We start from the raw sequence: 18,985 nt of genomic DNA, 5'->3' as shown, positions 1-18,985 counted from the left end.
TCAGTTCAACAGCCTGCTAGTTATCCAGACGCCCAGATCAGTCATCCCGTAAAGTTAGCCACAAAGCCGAGCATCAAATCAACCAGGCAGTTAAGTCAATCAGCTATTTAGCTCCATCCAACCAAGCAGTTAATCAGCCAACCACCTCAACACTCATTCTCTTCTTCACCTCGGCCATGAGTAGTAGCCCCAGTGGGTTTTCTCCACATACGGCTGAGAATCCCACTGCTCCTCACTTAGAGGGAGGTTGCTGCTGTCGTACTGCAGCCAGCGGTTCCCCTCACGATCCCCCACACACAAGCCCTCTGGATCCTCTATACCACCTGAACACAAACACAAAGAAACGTCACGAACACACGTCTCATTTGTAGGTGAGTGTGTGTTTGTGGTGACTGTTTCTAGATGGGAAAAAAAGATCAGTAGGAAAGATTTTCTAATCTAAAGCAATTTATCTTTTAATAGAAAGCAAATGTAGATTTATATTCTGGTCTTATTGCTTACTCAATTGGGAAATGACCACACGATTAGTCCTGCACATTATGATGTATTATTTCATTTAAAGTCAGGACTGCTAATGCTGAAATTGCTGGATTGAGAGAAGGTATTACAACTAAAATTGCTGCATTTTCCTCAGAGCTGTCAAAGTTTAGGCGATAATAACGCAAATTTGATTTAACGGCACTAATTTCTTTAAAGCATTAACGCAACTTCAGATTTTTAGGTCGTAGCGGGCTCGGTTTTAAAGCTAGAGTGAAGATGTCATGCTACCATTTTGGTAATAATGCTAAATAGCGCTCCAAACTTGCGCTAAATTTTGGCGAGGAATAACTGTCATGGCCATTTTCAAAGGGGTCCCTTGACCTCTGACCTCAAGATATGTGAATGTAAATGGGTTCTATGGGTACCCACGAGTCTCCCCTTTACAGACATGCCCACTTTATGATAATCACATGCAGTTTGGGGTAAGTCATAGTCAAGTCAGCACACTGGCACACTGACAGCTGTTGTTGCCTGTTGGGCTGCAGTTTGCCATGTTATGATTTGAAAATTACCCATGTTGATAAGAGTATTAAATACTTGACAAAAATCTCCCTTTAAGGTACATTTTGAACAGATAAAAAATGTGCGATTAATTTGCAATGAATCGCAATTAACTATGGACAATCATGCAATTAATCGTGATTAATTTTCCTGCAAGAACTAAAGACTTGTTTATGATTGTTATTGTGTGCTTATACTCACTGATATCTGATGGCTTCACAGTCACTTTCTTTCTCGGTCGTTTCAGCTGTTTCAGGATGCCGGCCACTGCTGAGATCGCCACCTACGAGAAAGATTACAGAGGAGTAGAGGAGAGTCACGCACAAAGTCAGCAGCTCCTGGTGCTGCCTATTCTGGTATTTGTCCTACCAGTGATTGTGGTCAGTCTCAGTTTTACATTATTCTATGGCACTGCTGCTGATTTCCTAATATGCTGCTGCTACTTTTAATCGTACTGTTCTTCATTTTTAGCTACTCATATTTTTTACACAGGCCTCTTTGGTAACTTACTTATTTGTTGTTACTGTATATCAAACAAATAAAACTTGGACTTAAAGCTTTAGCTGTGTCCCAAATCAATACGACACACTAATTCTATGCAGGTTTTGAGAATGTAGCTACCTAATAAGCCAGTATGCATACTAAATGTATTGTTGATGGATACTATTGTCCCACAATGCCATGCACAAAGTAAATGGAGGCTCTACTCACAGCTGGAAAAAAAAAGTTCAATGAGATGCCTTTGTAAGACATAATCCTTTCTCTTTGTGAAGTTTAATTGGAGGTGACAATCTCTAAAGTCACAGTCTGACTGATGTCCAGGGTGCACCTTTCATTCCCTGTTAGTTCAAAACAGGAACAAGTATCTGTGCGTTCCAGTACTACCACACTATTTAGTATGGCAGAAAAAGACCCAATACATAGTATGTCAAATGCAGTATGCCAAAAAATACCAGGATGTCCTACTACATCCGGTCGCATTTTGCAGTACGCAAGCCAGCATGCTTTTCTGGCTATTCTGACCCACAATCCTCTGCACGGCGGCTATTTGAGCAACAGGGTCAAAGTTCAATCAAGGCGCAATGTTATGAAGAAGTAGTGTGTCCCAATTGTATGCATACTGCATGCAATAGTATGTACTTAGTAAGGGCAGCTGCAGTATGTACTAAAAGTAAAAAGAAAAAGTATGCAATTTGGAACGTAGCCTATTTTGATTCTTGTTTGTAAACTGCAAAAAGAGTATACTATAGAGATTAGTATATAGTACGTACTGTATACGGTTATCATGTGGTATCAAATTGAGACACATCATCTGTTTTTAAGAGAAATAGACATTAACTCCATGTCTGAATCACCACACAGTCTCACACACACACACACACACCTTGCGTATGCTGATGGAGTCATGTGTGAGGCTCTGTGTGAAGTAGAGGACGGCGTCGGGGGGAAGTGGGTGATCTTCTCTCAGCTGGAGAGCCAACAAGTCGGTGGCCATGTGCTCAAACTTCCAGGGCCTGAAACACAAGCAGACAAGTGTTGTTGGTAATTAAAAGAAAAAAAAAATTCTTTTGAGTCTCGGCTACAAAAACTGTATATTTTGTGATATATATACTGACACTGATTGTTGATACTTGAAGGCCTTTTAAAGAGGACCTGTTATGCTCATTTTCAGGTTCATACTTGCATTTTGGGTTTCTACTAGAACATATGTACATGCTTTAATGTTCATAATACACTTTACTTTTCTCATATCGGCTGTGCTGCAGCACCTCTTTTCATCAACTGTCTGAAACGCTCTGTTTTAGCGCCTGTCTCTTTAAGTCCCCCTCCCAAAAAGCCCAGTGTGCTCTGATTGGTCAGCTGGCCCACTCTGTTGTGATTGGTCAACTGAACCAAACTCTTCGGACTCCACTCCAGCTCCGCTCTAACTAGCTTTGTTTGAAGTTGGCCAAACTAGCTGCTAGGCAATGTGTGTTACTTGGTGACATCACCACGTTACGGAAAAAAAGGCGTGACTTCAAGCAAGGCAGTTCAGCAGCAGTGTTACTGTGGGGGAGAGTAACTCCCTTTGGTGTGGACTTTGGGCTTTATAACTTTGCAGACCTTTTACATGCACAAAAAACTATATAACACACTAAAGGGAAGGAAAAAAGCACAATAGATCCTCTTTAAATATGGAATATATAACACTCACATTGTGTATTGTGACATTTTCTATAAACATTTATATAGCATAAATGCATATACAGTACATATAATACTTACAGGTTACTGTCTTCAAGGCAGTCCAAGAGATCATTAACCAGCTTCTCATATTTCCTGTACAAAAGAAAAATAAGTCAGTAATACTTCTCCTACTAATAGAAATTATGATTATAGTAAAGATAATAATAATAAAGCTAACTAAGATGGTGCTCTAGTTCTTCTGTAACCTTGAGAGAAAACTAAGATGGTATTCAAACTGAATGAATGAACAAATAGCTCCAGCTTTTCTTACCTCGGAGCAACCACGTTCCTGATTCGCTGACGTTGAAGCCCCTCTTTCAGCTCCTCTACGGACGGCGCCTCCAAACAAGGCGTGGGATTTTCAGACTGCGTGATCTGATTGGCTATCTCTACACATGCCTCAGACACCTAGAAGTGGAGGAGAACAAATAGGAGCAATTAAAAAGATCAGATGAGGGTGATTTGTTGACTGTTAATGAACATGTTGCTCACAGTGAAATAGATCCCTATGGTGTCGTGCTGGCGGTGGATCCGGTCAGTGACTTCGTCGAGCAGTCCGCCGATGGACGACTTCTCCAGGGTCATGGAGGGCGACAGGCCACAGCGAACCAGAGCGGGCCACACCTCCCCGACGCAGTCCCAGTCCCTCGTACTGGCCACACAAATACCACTGTGCAGACCCAGCAGGCAGTACAGAGCGCCCTGAAACCCACACACACAGGGGCAGATTATACTGTATACGGCGGTATAAACATCTACAGCACAGAAAAATTCACAGTCAAGTGCTGTGGCTGAATTAGATGCTGGATCCTTCACAGTCTGCGTCAGAGAAATGTGGCCTTTTGTCTGAATTTGAAGGACACATCCTGAGTATCTGCACAGCTCAGATAATGTGTAAAATACTGGTCAGGTGTTTATTGAAGCATTTAGGTTTCTATCATTTACATCAGCAGAACCTAGAACATTGACATGAACTTCAATGTCCTTGATGTCATATATAATAGCAATAACAAGCTTTATTTGTATTGCACATTTCAAAAACAAGTTCACAAGGTGCTGCATGGATAAATAAAACGTAGATAAATAGATAAAATGATGAACATATTCACAAGATTGCAAAAAATTTACACGATAAATAGTCAATTTACGAGAACAAATATATAATTTGGTACAGTAAAATTAAATAAATTAAAATTAAGGCTTTCAATCGATTAAAATATTGAATCGTGATTAATCGCAAATTAATCTCAATTTTTTGTATCTGTTCAAAATGTACTTTAAAGGGAGATTTGTCAAGTATTTAATTGTCTTATACACATAGGAGTGGGCAAATATGCTTGCTGTATGTAAATGTATGTATATATTTATTATTGGAAATCAATTAACAACACAAAACAATGACAAATATTGTCCATAACATCGCAAACTGACGTGCCCCAAACTGCCTGTGATTATCATAAAGTGGGCATGTCTGTAAAGGGGAGACTCGTGGGTTGGTACCAATTGATTCCTTAGGTTTTATAGTTTCACATCACACCAGTATCTTCACTCTAGCTTTAAAACTGAGCCTGCTACAACCTAAAAATCAAAAGTTGCGTTATGCGTTAAGGAAATTAGAGGCATTAAAATGAATTTGCGTTAACACGTTATTACCCCGTTAACTTTGACAGCCCTAATCAAAATACAAGTTAAGCGTGAAACTAATTCAAAGCTAATTTGTAGAAATAAGCCTTTAGGAGAATGTTAAAAGAGGATACTGGTGTTGCTCGCCTGATTTCCAATTGAAGACTTTTTTCCAGAGTTTTGGTGCCCTGGCAGTGAATGTGCCCTACGCTATCACCCTCTGTCTCTAGCCCTGGGGATAGTCAACAAAAACTGGATAAGGAGAGGAAAAGGCAACAATGCAGGACGGGGCAAGGCCTACCTGCTTTAAAAACAAGCAGTAAAACTTTAAAATCAATGCTGAAGGCCACAGGTTACCCGTACAGGAGTCCAGTGTAGCCACAGTTTTGGACTAACTTCAAGTTTCAGCACCACGGACAGTGACCAGTAGGAGCAAGTTCAGAGCGACAGCTGTGTTTGTCACCATGTGCTGTATGTGTGTGTGTGTGTGTGTGTGTGTGGTACCTTAAACTGCTGCTGTGTGCCAGTGGTGTACTGTGGTGAGAGCAGTTGTAGGATTCTGGGAATCAGGTCTCTGTAGGAGAAGCTAAAGGTTCCCAGTGCGGCCGTCAGCACATGTTGGGCCCTGCTACGCACCTGCAAGGACACAAACACAGATATACATGCATACATCCTCAATTAATTACTATTTCACCAGAGATATTTATGTTAATACCATCAGGAAAATGTGAACCAGCAGACGTTCTGATTGAATTGCTCGTGTCAGTGTTACCTGGCTGTAAGTGCTGGTAGAAAGCAGCAGCAGATCACAGAGCAGCTCCTGATGAACCACTTTGTATTCACTGCCCTCAACCACCAGCTTCCTCATCTATTCACACAGAAATACAATGTTCAAGTATTATTATTCTAATATTTTATTAGAACTCAATACTCCAAAATAAAATACACATAGAAACATAAAAAGAGACTATTGCTAGATGTTACAAGCTGTAAGTAGCATTTCAATACAGTACATTGGCTCTTAATAAATAAATAAAAACAAAAATAAAAATGCTGAAAAAAATAATAATAAAATAAAATAAAATAAAATAAAATAAAATAAAATAAAATAAAATAAAATAAAATAAAATAAAATAAAATAAAATAAAATAAAATAAATTAACGCTGTCAAAGTTAACGCGTTAATAACACATTAAACTGTCATTTTCAAAGGGGTCCCTTGACCTATGACCTCAAGATATGTGAATGAAAATGCATAAAGCAAGCATATTTGCCCACTTCCATGTTGATAAGAGTATTAAATACTGAACTTACTTGAACAGATAAAGAATGTGTGATTAATTTGCAATTAACTATGGACAATCATGCAATTAATCGCAATTAAATATTTGAATTGATTGGCTACCCTAAAATAAATAAATAAATAAATATAAAAAAAACAATATTCAATATTCTAAAAATAAACCCACCAACTTCGTACTGAGAAAAAAATGTATGTATGTGGCTACATCTGTGACAGTGCACTAAGTGTGCGTGTTGTCAAACTAACCTCATGCTGGAGTAGAACCCGGTCGATGAGCAGTGCTCTAATATGCTGCTTTTTCCCATGAAGCTGCAGAGGGAAAGACAACATACTTAAATCACCCCGAAAGTGACTCATTGACAACTGACAACAATCAGCAGCCTTGTTGCGCTTTCCCCAACTCACCCTGTTTTCCATGGACTTCTTGACAAGAGTGAAGCTTTTCCAGCGCGAGTCAAACTCCTTCTTGTGAGTGCCTCGGAAAAACATGAGGTCACTGATGATCTGTAGTCAGACAGACAGAAAAAGGGCGCTGTGAGACCTTTGCGGGCCCGCCGCAGGACAGAATAATAACACATGAATAATAGAAACATCACCTTAATGATGACGAAGAGTGACTTTGTGTCATCTTCCGAGTGCTCCAAGATGTGATCTGGATAAAAGAGGATACAGATTAATTGTGCATCACAATCACGCTCCAGACAAAGTGGAGAGTTTAGAGCTGGAGTGTGTGTGGTGGCGTTAAAGTCTTCACTCACGTAGCAGCAGTCTCATAGTTTGGCAGATGGACTCTCTGTAGTTCTCCCGTGAATCATCTGGAGGGGAGGAGACACACGGGCGTCCCGTATGGACACAGAATGCAGGATGAGCGTCCTTATCACCCACTGAAACTGCTCAGAGAGCGCCTACTTGTGCATGTGTGGGGCTGCTCGCTTGTGCTTTCTTACCGTAGTCGACGCCTATATGCAGCTTGATCTCCCCCAGGTTTACCATGGAGGGCACGCTGGGGAGAAACAAAACGTAAGGAGCGAAACGTGACAAGCCTGCAGGATAATGTGTGTTTTTATATATATGTGTGTGTAGCTGCAGGACTCACAGGTCAGATACGTGTGGTCCATCCAGAGGGGGCAGCATGCTTCCTGCTCCAAGGAGGCAGTGCTGCACAATAGCAAGACTCTGCAACAGCTCCTCCCTGTGAATCAGAACACACGTTACACTCCTTTAATGGCAGTGTTTGTTGTGGATTCACTTGGCAGTGGTGTTTCAACATTTTTGAGCAGCCAAATTCCACTTTTCAACCCTCTTGATTAGGCTCCATTGAGAGACGGTTATTCAAAACAGATGTTAATCTTCAGGTTTCATTTTTGTTGGACGCAGACGAATCTCATTTATCAGTAATATAAGGCGTCTTTCATGCAGTTTTCTTTGTTTTGTTTCGTGCGTGAGCCTGATTACAGCATACCTGCTCATTGGCTGATCTCCAGAGACGTGGCCCTTGATTCGCTGCAGCTCGGGGTGCAGGAGGCGGGACAACAGCTGGAAAACAAAGTTCTCCTCCTCCTGATTGGGCACGTGCCAACACACACCCAAGTCTGCCACATCTCCAGCTCTGCCCCAGTCCTGGACACACAGAGAGAGAAAAAGGTTTTCCCAGAAAGCTTTAGAGAAAGAGAGAGTTTCCACTGGAACGACTGGCAAGCAAACCAGCACAACCAGTCCGCCTCAAAACCACAGGTCTGTGGCATCTACTTGAAACACATGTAAAGGTTAAGAACACTAAATAATGGACAGAGGAAAACAAACTGATGTACTATCAGATGACAGACTAGCAGATGAATCCAACTAGCAAAATTACTCAAAATGAAAAAACCGACAACAAAACAGAAAGAAAATTAAATAGAGAATCAGTGACCGTGAGCTGCAGATGAGAAGAGGTCAGTATTTGAAAGCATCAGAGGAATGTATCTGTAATTACCGCCACCTTGACATCAAAACAGAAACACGCTTTCCTCTGCACTCACGGACAAAAACATGACAAAATGTTATTGCTTTTCTCGGAAATACTGCAGGGCTAGCTGCTCAGTCTCTCTCCTGCTGCCACAAAGTAAAACAGACATGAGAGAAGTCCTCTTTGAACTCGCATTTAGCAGCCTTAAAGCGAGATTATGCAACTTTTACAGAGAAGAACTTAGCATATTCGTTCTATAAAAAAAATATTAAAAGCAAGAAAATGTACATTTTCTCAATTCCATACTTAGTGTGGTATGAGTGGTAGCTTATGATGGCTAATGTTAGCAAACGGTCTAACGGACATAACTGAGTGATTTAGCTGACTTTGTGACTTCTCTCTACTTGTGCGACTTTTACACTATAGGCATCACGTCATTGCCAAGGCCGCGGAAAGAAACGCGCTGTCACATATGGAGAGAAACCTCACGATAACCATGTGATTCAATCAAATATGTAGCGTTATAGAAGTCTGGATAATGTGATTATCATAAAGTGGGCATGTCTGTAAAGGGGAGACTCATGGGTACCCAGAAAACCCATTTCCATTCACATATCTTGAGGTCAGAGGTCAAGGGACCCCTTTGAAAATGGCCATAACAGTTTTTCCTCACCAAAATTTAGTGTAAGTTTGGAGCGTTATTTATCCTTCTTCGCAACAAGCTAGTATGACATGGTTGGTACCAATAGATTCATTAGTTTTTTTAGTTTCATATGATGTCAGGGCCTTCCCTCTAGCTTTGAAACTGAGCCAGCTACAACCTAAAAATCGCAAGTTGCATTAATGTGTTAAAGAAATTGGTTGCTTTAAAGTGAATTTGCGTTAACGCGTTAACTTTGACCCCCCTAATTTACATTATTTATTTACATAACTTTAGTTGTCGTGCAAAGAAAGCAACTTCAAATCAAAACTGAGAGACAAAGAGAGCAGTATTAGCATTAGTGTATGGTCTAGTGGTGCAGTCATTTAATTTCAATTTTGATAAATGCTTTTTAATTCTCTTCCCGGAGACGGAAATTGCATTGCAATTACCGAACCTGTAACACCCCATTTAATTAAACTGCGAGAAAGAGCAGTTGTAAAGGTTGTCCTGGTGGCAGTTTGTGTTTCCAAGAAAACCTGATTGTTTCCTGTACCAGACTAGATATTGTAATAGCTGTGATAAGAGTCAATTTGCACCCGAGGAGGTTAGCAAATAAGCCACAGTTGAAACTACGCAGTTAAGAGTCGAGGGACTGGATTTAGCTTTAGTAAGATTAAATAATGGTGGTGAAGGTAATCTTTCCTCTGTGCAGCATTGCAGATGTTTGCACGTGTGTGTGTTTACCCGTATCGGGAGGTCAGTATCGAAGCCCCCAGAGGTGCTGCGGTACTCGGTGGGATAGATGAGGGACAGCGACCGGAGTGTGTGCTCCAGCAGACTGCACGCCAGTGTGTACGCCCGTTTGCAGCGCAGACGCACACACACACACAGGATCCGCTCCAGGTCCCCCTGGTATTTTAACAGCTGTTCGCCATCCACACGGGTTACCTAAAAACAACACACACACAGGAGTAAAAGCACACACACACAAACACAGGCAATTCAATGGAGAGTTGTGTCTTAAATATCGAGGTTCTCCAGTAAATCACAGCATCTGGCTCGCTCCCACTCGCATTACGCTCCCAGGAGTAATAAAACAAAACAGAAAGGGTATCAATATGTTCTGGTTAATGACAAAGCTCCTTGATATTTATGACCATACAGAGTGCATGCTGCAAAAAAAGGCATTATTCATAATTTTTTTCCTCACACAATGTCACAATCATATTCTTATTTGTTAAAACAAGTGGAAAACGTCTCTCTGTTATACTCATTTTAAGAGTTTAATTTGATTCTGAAGGTTTGTGGAAGCACTTGATGAGACCTTGAATTAAGTTAGAATAGACAAATCACTTCAGTAGTAAGTGAGGAAATGATACCTGACTCTCTGTAATGGAATCAAGCAGATTACTCCGACCCTTCTGGCAGACGTTTCAATCATTTTGGAGATTAAATAACATTTCAGGACACTAGATAAAATAAATTAGCAGGATTAATATATTTTAGAGTGTTGAAGCCTTTGGGACGTGATAGATCCTCGTCTCACCTCGGACAGCAGCTGGAGATTCCACAACAGCTCCTTATCCAGCTCGTCTTCACCCTGCAGCTCCTCGTCTACACACACACACACACACACACACACACACACACACACACACACACACATGGAGAAGATGAATAATGTACTGTACTGCTCCCCTGACAGACTGAGCTCCTTTGGCTGAATTTTAGGGGTCATTTCAGGTTTTAGTCACGCTAGCTGCATGGCTCTATGGGCTGCAATGTCAGTCTGCCCGGTCAGTAACCACTTTGGTCCAGACTCAAATATCTCTGCAACTATTGGATGGATTTCAATGAAATTTTTTTACTGACATTCATGTTCCCCTCTGAATGAATTGTAATAATTTTAATACTTTATTGATTTTCATTTAGAGCCACTATTATCGCATCACTTTTAAAAACTGCTTTAGAACTGCTTTTAATGTGTGATTAATATTGTGTGTTTTATTATGTCCTTGTTTTATGATCTTTTTATCTATGTAAAGTGTCTTTGAGTTTTTAGAAAAGCGCTATATAAATTAAATGTATTATTATTATTATTATTATTATTATTATTAAAAGTCGCTTTTTCAGAATTGTTTTTCTATGATTTTATTTATGTTTTTTATGACATTTTAGTTGTTTTACCCTTTGGGTTTTTATGTGTTTAGTTATTGGCTTTTAGTACCTTTTTCGTTATCCTTGTGTTTTAAATGTGTTCTGTTATTATTCTAAAGCACTTTGTAACGGTGCTATATAAATAAATAAATAAATAAGTAAGTAAATATATATATAATGTCAAAAATGTAATTAGTTGTTCATGATCAAATACCTGGAAAACTACATTCCCATCAGCCTCAGCTGTACTTTGTCTTTAGCGCTTATTAACAAACGTTAACAAACACAGCTGTTCCTAAGTGGTGTGTAGCCTCACAGAGTTGCTAGCATGACTGTGCTCATAGTGTTGTTAATCTATCTTTGATAATTTAATGATAAATTCGATTGTTTTCATTAAAATAACATTTAAAAAACACAGTATATGGCTACAAAAATTATATACCTTGATGGCAACACGTAATTGTTAACTCAAATGTAAAAATGTTCTTAAATTTCAACACTTTTGAAAATTTTTCTTCCATTTATTTGCCAACTGCCAAAAGGACACTTTTGCTAGGCAGAAAAATGTTTAACAAATAATTATCACTGATTAACAAACACTTTTTTAAAAATATTTTGAACACGTTAATGACTTCACACTGTTTTTATAAGATATCTAAATTATTCTGAGGTCTAATAATGTGTTAAAAACCTGACAAAGATTTGTTTTGCAAACTGCAGGTTTCGTTTAGCGGTGAATAAACGTGTGAAGGAAGTCATTATTCGAGAGGCCTTGAACAGTCTTCATGCAAACACAAATACAGTTGTATCTACTCTACACACACACACACACTAGACTCTTCTACACAAACACACACACACACACACAGAGTGTGGTACTGACTGTCAGTAATGTGGAAAATGACGCTGCAGCAGTGAGGGACGAACAGACGGAGAGACTCAGCAGGATGGCACTGCAAACACACGCACACACACACACACACACACACACACACACACACACACACACATTTAGATGCCCAAGCAAGCAGAAACACAAGCATGCAGAAAATGACACAGGTAAGAAGTGATGAACGTAAAGTAACAGTGAAAATGAAGAAAAATAACACACGATGATCAAGGATGTAACGACAGTATGAAATGCAAGTGAATGAAAAAAAAAATTTGTATCATATATTAGCTTATACGGTTGTATTTTAATGCAACTACATCAAAATCTTCAACACATCAACATATTTCTTGTGTTCTACTGAGTGAAATTCACAAACCTACTTAGTGTTCAATATGTGAGGCAAAGAAACAAAGATAAAAAGCTGATGAGCAACAAACCTTCGCTGCAGCTCTGCACATGTCAGCCACCATCATGCCTGACACACACGTCTCAAAGATGTTGGAGGTGGCGAAGTTATACACCTTCTGCAACGCCATCTAAAACAAAGACAACACAGGTTTGACCTATAAAGATAACTGCATCATTAATCATTAATATCTTAGAGTTATTTGTTTTCTAGTTTTAATCAGGGAGTAAAAAGATTTGTCCATCAAGTTGAGAGTGATAGCAGGTTTCAGTCTTGTCTTTTGATTGTTGGCGGTGGGTTTTCTATTGAGGTTGAATTAACTTAATGTGAATTGTGTTGGACAAATGCATCAACCAAATGAATGTAGTGTAAATGAATGGTTACCCTTTTGTTTACATTTGTATTATGAATGGATATTTACCTTAAAAGGCACCTGAGAACTTGTTTTTCTCCTCTATTATAAGTCTGAAAAACCTCTTTAGGTATTATATATTGAGAATTATAACACATTAAAGCTCAGCTACACTTCTTCATCAGAACTATGTGGCTGTGTATTGATCAGATTTGATTGGCAACATAAACATATAACCAGAGACAGTGCACTGAGAGTTTCCTGTATCTATGTCACGTGGGTTTCCTAGACTAGCTGCGTGTCCTGAGTCTATTAACTCCAATAGGAGAAGTGAACGTGAACCTAGATTTTGTCCGATTCTTTCTCCCCATAGTCACCAAAATAAATATCGGACCCATTTTTCACGAGTCACATATCTTCAGAATATTCTGACACTAAAATACAAATTTTCAGACGGACAAATCAGGAGAAAATTAACTTTGTTCGAGACATTTCTCTGTCTCAGCAACACACTCTCACGAGATCTGGCAACTAATGTTCGCGAAGGCCCTAGCTAACTAATTTTCATAATGTTAAATATGGCTGTTAGCTGTGTAAATGTAATGTTTGCAAAGAAAATAAAAACACATTATGCAAATTATAATCCAATCTGCTTTCAACCATCCACACAAAATTCACAACATTTCCAAACGAGGTGGGGTGAGGGGAGGGCCAACTCGCCATGACCACGCCCACTTAGGAGACAGGAAATGTATACCATTTCATACCATTGGTGCAGCTTGTAATGTGTCATCTTTGTTATAGAGCATCTTTGATATAACCCTAACTGTCATCACGTTTTGATTTGACAGTTGCTGAATCCTGATTGGAGCACAGTGCCATTGACATCGTCTGTTTCCAGCTGAGACCCGCCCACCTCAAACCGGTGAGAAAGGCACAGACAAAAAACCCAAATAAAGAAATCTCTCCAGTTAAATAACCAAAACTATTCCAACTTTGGCAGATTTTTTTTATATTCATGAAGTGCTGATAGTGAGAAGCTCTAAGAAATTAGTTTTCAGGGCCTTTAAGGTTAGCGATCTGTATTAAAAGTGTCTAATTAGAGCCGGAGGACAGAGTTTGTGATTAGTGAATTAATTATTTTAAAAGAGAGTGTGTGTGTGTGTGTGTGTGTGTGTGTGTGTGTGTGTGTGTGTGTGTGTATGTGTGTGTGTGTGTGTGTGTGTGTGTGTGTGCTACCTTGTATATTTCTGTGGAGCATTGTGTTAGGATGGTGCTAACAGTGGAGGACAGGCCCAGCTCCACCAGGCTCTCCAGTTGAGTCTGGGTATCCGTCTCCATCTCATCTCTCGTCTGTTCCAGGGTGCTGCTGTCTATCAGAGCAAAACACCTGCAGATACACACACACGTACACACAAGCACACACTTATCCACTTGTCAGCGATGAAAATGTCAACAGCATTTTATTTTTTCCCGAACCAAAAAGGCTATTATTCGTGGCCGGCAGAGCCAGCGATGCAGACCGGTGCATTTCAAACAGAAAGAGATACATTCATATTCAGGCGCTGACAACGAGGCTTTACTAAGTGACAGTTTGACTTGTTAATTTGCCTCTACCTGTCCAGAAACTGGAGAACGAAGTCTTCAAACTCAGCTGAGGCAAAACACAGATTTTTCTCAATCTGAGAGGGAGAAGTAGAAATGATTGGTTAGTGGATTTGCATGATATGATTCTGTATATGAGCTGGTTTTATTCTTTAAAAAAATGTGTTCACCATTTTGGGATATCTGCTAATTCACACTCTTGCCAAGAGTTAGATGAGAAGATCGATACCACTCTCCACACTGACAGCTGTTGTTGCCTGTTGGGCTTGAGTTTGCCATGTTATGATTTCAGCATATTTTTTTATGCTAAATGCAGTACCTGTGAGGGTTTCTGGACAATATTTGTCATTGTTTTGTGTTGTTAATTGATTTCCAATAATAAATATATACATACATTTGCATAAAGCAGCATATTTGCCCACTCCCATGTTGATAAGAGTATTAAATACTTGACAATTCTTCCTTTAAGGTACATTTTGAACAGATAAAAAATGTGTGATTAATCACGATTCAATATTTTAATCGATTGACAGCCCTAGTTTAAATACAGACAAATACAATCTGCAATTGCAAGAACTCACCGGTTAAAGTCTAAACTAAAGAACAATATTAAACAAACAGAGTCTGCTTCCTTTTCAGGGAAAGTGGAATCAATGGGATCATCCGATTTTGGCCCAACTACAGAGCCCTGAAAAAACATTAAACCAGAAACAGAAGAGTGAAGTGAAATCAAAGTTCTGCGGCCTGAGGAAATGCTTGGCTTGGCCATAATGTGCTGCTCCACTCAGGCATTTCCTCCACTGACAAACACTTTAAGGAGCCCAACTGTAAAAAAGTCAGCTGACACGGTAGGAATAACAATTAACTATGGACCATCATGGGATTAATCGCGATTAAATATTTTAATCGATTGACAGCCGTAGAAGAAACCCCGACTGTCCCACAACCTGAAAATAAACCGACCCACAAACTAGTAACTTAATCAAAATAGAATCAAGCAAATCCCCAAAATTGAATTTACTCAAAGCAAAATAGTGAGGAGCTGATAACTGATCTGAGAATGGATAACAGAAAACAACAAATCACTCAAAACACGTCTAAACGAAAATAAAACCCCAAAAAATAATAGAAAAACCAGACTGCAAACAAACTTACTTAAATAAAATATATATATAAAAAAAAAACTAAAACAACTGTAGAAAAGAAAACCCCATCCCTGCAGTTCCAGAATAAAACAAAATCACACCAGTAGGGAAATTAAACCCCTGTAATCACACCCCAGATCAATAGCAACAACAAAAAAAAACAACTTAAATCAAAGCCCACAAAATAAGAAAATCCCATAGAGGTGCTGTCTTGTTGACTTTGGACGGAGCCAGGCTAGCTGTTTCCCCCCGTTGCCAGTCTTTGTGCTAAGCTAAGCTAACCAGCTGCATATTCATGAGTAGAGAGGGGTATCAATCTTTTGAGCTAACTCTCCAAAAATGTCAAACTATTCCTTTAAGAAAAAAGACTCAGCATGTTGTAGGTATTATGTTTATTTGATCTCTTTTGTGACTAAACTGTTCGTGTGTGTGTGTGTGTGTGTGTGTGTGTGTGTGTGTGTGTGTATACCTCTGTGAGATCGCTGTGTTGAGAAGGAGCAGACGAACAATCCACTAAAGGCACCAGAGTGGTGAAGGTAGCGATGAACTGGAACGTTATCTGGAGAGAGCCACGCAACGGGGAAACAGATCAATTCATCTGACGTGATCAAGACCCAAGTTAAACAACCTACCAGATGTCGGTGGAACAACTTTTTTCAAATGCATCAATTCATTCTGGCGTGATGGATTAATGTAGCAACGAGCACACCAAGAAAAGAAACCAATCCATTTTACAATCCAAGCAGAAAACCGAGGACCGAGCCTCAGTAATTGCGAGTTCTTCAAACTGAGATATTCATTCCACTTTCAGGAATTATTAATGGGATAGACCAGAGTACACGAGAGGGGCATTTAATCAGCAAGAGCTGTATTGTCTACTTGTCTAACAATTCTTCTTCATTACTAATCAACATATCCATTACTCACCATGCACTTGCTGAAGTCGTTAGGGTCCACCCCCGGCAGAGAGCCCATGAGCAGCGGGAGCACGTGCCCACGGCCCTCTGTGTAATGGTTGTTTGGGGGAACCAGGCTGCGAGCCATGCCGATCATGCAGCTGAGGGTGGCGGTGAAGGTGTGCGGCTCCGTCAGGGTCTCCATCGCTGCGTACATCCTGTTATACACAAGACACGAGGAGGTAAATGACAAAATGATGATGGGAGAGTTGAAGAGGGGGCAAACATTACTGGAAGGGAATTATTGTAGTTTGGTCACTGATTCGGCCCGCTGCAGCAGGCAATTAAAGGTGCAGTGTGTAAGATGTGGCGCCATCTAGTGGTGAGGTTGCAGATTGCAACCAACTGAAACTTCTCCCATGCGCCAAGCATGTAGGAGAAGTGGAGTGGCCAACGCAAAACGCGAATGACCCTATTTAAAGCCAGTGTTTGGTTTGTCTGTTCTGGGCTACTGTAGCAACATGGCGGCTGGCTCCATAAGTAGATATAAACGTCTCATTCTAAAGTACTAAAAACACAACAACTCTTATTTTCAGCTGATTATACACTAAAGAAAACATACTTATTGATATTATATTCCATTTCCGCCAATAAATCCCCCAAAATGCTACGCACTGTTCCTTTAAGGTACAGTACTTCTAAACCCTTAGTGTACTCGTTCTCCGAGACATAACTCAGTCAAATATAAACTCACATACAGGATACACATATTTTTAGATTCAGTGTGACTTGCACTACCTGAGGATATTATTATCTCATATGTTCATTGTGAATAAACATCCATAAATCTGCTTAGAAATCTTAGGAAAAAAAAGTTGCTCCTTATAACTGCAGAACTTGCCTGAGAATCTTCACGTTTTTAAGTTTCCTACAGTATCAGAGTAATCCAGTGATAGATGTCTGTACATTCATGGGTACATTACAAAAAGGAACTACTAATAGATAATTCGGCATACTTTTAATGGTGGAAATTTGCCAAAATATAAACAAATACAGGCTAGTTAGAGTCGTAGCCCACAGCTACGAGCTACCTGACTCCATGGAAACATTACTGTCTGTTTACATCCTACAAAAGCCCTCAAATTATGGGAATTGTAGTTCCAAAACTTAAAGCATTATTATCCCCCAATCAAAGTAAGAAAATGCATAATAATAACAGTTACAAACTCCATGAATATTATGTTTTTTCATGTTTTTTTTGACAGTACATTGGGGTGGTTTGAGGCAGATACCTCTCACAAACACTTACTTCTCAAGTACAGGTGGTATGGTGAGTTCTGGCGTGAGGAGAGCCAGGTTCTGAAGAGCGTAGGCGGCATCCGTACTGCCGGTTTTACTGCACAGCACCACAAGAAGGTAGATTAGCAACATACAATACAGCATCAACAACACACACACACACACACATGCACAGGTAGATAATCACAGATGACCTGTCTTTGTCCAGATTAAGCTTGTTGTTGTTGAGGCCTTGTGGCGGCACTCGCTAGTGAGTCACAGCAGGGTTTGGACATGTTGGATAACTGACTGGAACTGATTCAAATGGCTTGTTTACATGACAACAACCCAGTAAACACTGATAGGGTAACTCGTAGGTCAAAACTGCTCAAAATTGGGCTATATTTGGCTGAAAAGAGAGGGTATTTTATAGTTCTAGGTTAAAATAATAACCTAGATGTCTCCAAAAGGTTCACTTTCCAGCCAAAGTTAGCCCTGCCGATCACTAAGGGTTTTGTTGTCTGTGATATTTGGTGGAAAAAGGACATTATTGTTGAGATAAAAACGATTTTAGGCTTTAAAAGCAAATACGTAGTTAGAATCTATGTGAGAACCAAACTTCTGGCTCGAAAAATGGAGGTCTGGAAAAATGTTGGTCATTAAACGTGGATTAAAAAGACCACCGGCTGTGACTGCGCAACAGAAAGCTCACACCTGCCTCCACAAGGACACCTATTGTGTCTATTCCTGCCTGAGTAGAAATACTTTCTATCAGCCTTCCCACTTACTGCAGCACAGTTTTTTTTTTTTAATGGCATCTTACAACCTATTTTTACAGAACGGCTTCTATTTATTTTTGGGTTTCTCTTAATCTCTCTCTTTTGTTTGATTCTATTATTGTGGTTTTACTTTTTCACTAATAATTTGCCGCTATGTTGTAATCATATTTGTTGCTCAATTTGTTCTATGTTCTTGTTTTCAAGGCCTCTTATTGTCTTTTATCTTCTTACCACTTTGTAGATCTCACTTTGAAAGTGCTCTATAAATAAATCACTCGCTGAATAATGCTGACTGCTGTATTTGTAGTTACCGTCCATACTGAGGTTAAATCAAAGACAAGCTCATCATGCCAAGTTTGGTCACTAGTTATCTAATGCATGTACACAAATATTATTGTTTAAAGTACATGCATAGTGAGCCTATAAAACCTAAGGAATCCATAGGTACCAAACATGTCATATTGGCTTGTTAAGAAGGAGGTTAAATAACGCTCCGAACTTACGCTAAATTTTGGCGAGGAAAAACTGGCCATTTTCAAAGGGGTCCCTTGACCTCTGACCTCAAGATATGTGAATGAAAATGGGTTCTATGGGTACCCACGAGTCTCCCCTTTACAGACATGCTCACGTTATGATAATCACATGCAGTTTGGGGCAAGTCATAGTCAAGTCAGAACACTGGCACACTGAC

At 39.7% G+C, this 18,985-nt stretch overlaps 1 protein-coding gene across 1 annotated transcript in view; it reads right to left on the bottom strand.

Annotated features, from left to right (window-relative positions):
- LOC141758413 (proteasome activator complex subunit 4B-like) overlaps window positions 1-18,985 on the bottom strand; it is a 45,784-nt gene that overhangs the window by 15,151 nt on the left and 11,648 nt on the right. The window contains exons 11-34 of the mRNA XM_074619781.1: window positions 17,547-17,633; window positions 16,269-16,455; window positions 15,811-15,900; window positions 14,209-14,273; window positions 13,831-13,981; window positions 12,271-12,369; window positions 11,825-11,894; window positions 10,331-10,398; window positions 9,529-9,732; window positions 7,656-7,813; window positions 7,290-7,385; window positions 7,141-7,196; window positions 6,952-7,008; window positions 6,790-6,845; window positions 6,599-6,697; window positions 6,440-6,502; window positions 5,663-5,758; window positions 5,395-5,526; window positions 3,760-3,969; window positions 3,539-3,675; window positions 3,307-3,360; window positions 2,426-2,555; window positions 1,243-1,324; window positions 170-323 (exon numbers count right to left, since the gene is read on the bottom strand). Coding sequence (XP_074475882.1) covers window positions 170-323; window positions 1,243-1,324; window positions 2,426-2,555; window positions 3,307-3,360; window positions 3,539-3,675; window positions 3,760-3,969; window positions 5,395-5,526; window positions 5,663-5,758; window positions 6,440-6,502; window positions 6,599-6,697; window positions 6,790-6,845; window positions 6,952-7,008; window positions 7,141-7,196; window positions 7,290-7,385; window positions 7,656-7,813; window positions 9,529-9,732; window positions 10,331-10,398; window positions 11,825-11,894; window positions 12,271-12,369; window positions 13,831-13,981; window positions 14,209-14,273; window positions 15,811-15,900; window positions 16,269-16,455; window positions 17,547-17,633 — 2,601 coding nt within the window. The remainder of the gene's footprint in view (window positions 1-169; window positions 324-1,242; window positions 1,325-2,425; window positions 2,556-3,306; window positions 3,361-3,538; window positions 3,676-3,759; window positions 3,970-5,394; window positions 5,527-5,662; window positions 5,759-6,439; window positions 6,503-6,598; window positions 6,698-6,789; window positions 6,846-6,951; window positions 7,009-7,140; window positions 7,197-7,289; window positions 7,386-7,655; window positions 7,814-9,528; window positions 9,733-10,330; window positions 10,399-11,824; window positions 11,895-12,270; window positions 12,370-13,830; window positions 13,982-14,208; window positions 14,274-15,810; window positions 15,901-16,268; window positions 16,456-17,546; window positions 17,634-18,985) is intronic.

The sequence above is a fragment of the Sebastes fasciatus genome, chromosome 20, assembly GCF_043250625.1.
Source record: "Sebastes fasciatus isolate fSebFas1 chromosome 20, fSebFas1.pri, whole genome shotgun sequence".
NCBI lineage: Eukaryota > Metazoa > Chordata > Actinopteri > Perciformes > Sebastidae > Sebastes > Sebastes fasciatus.
The sequence above is the reverse complement of the archived record's forward strand: the minus strand, read 5'-3'. Positions and strand labels throughout refer to the sequence as shown.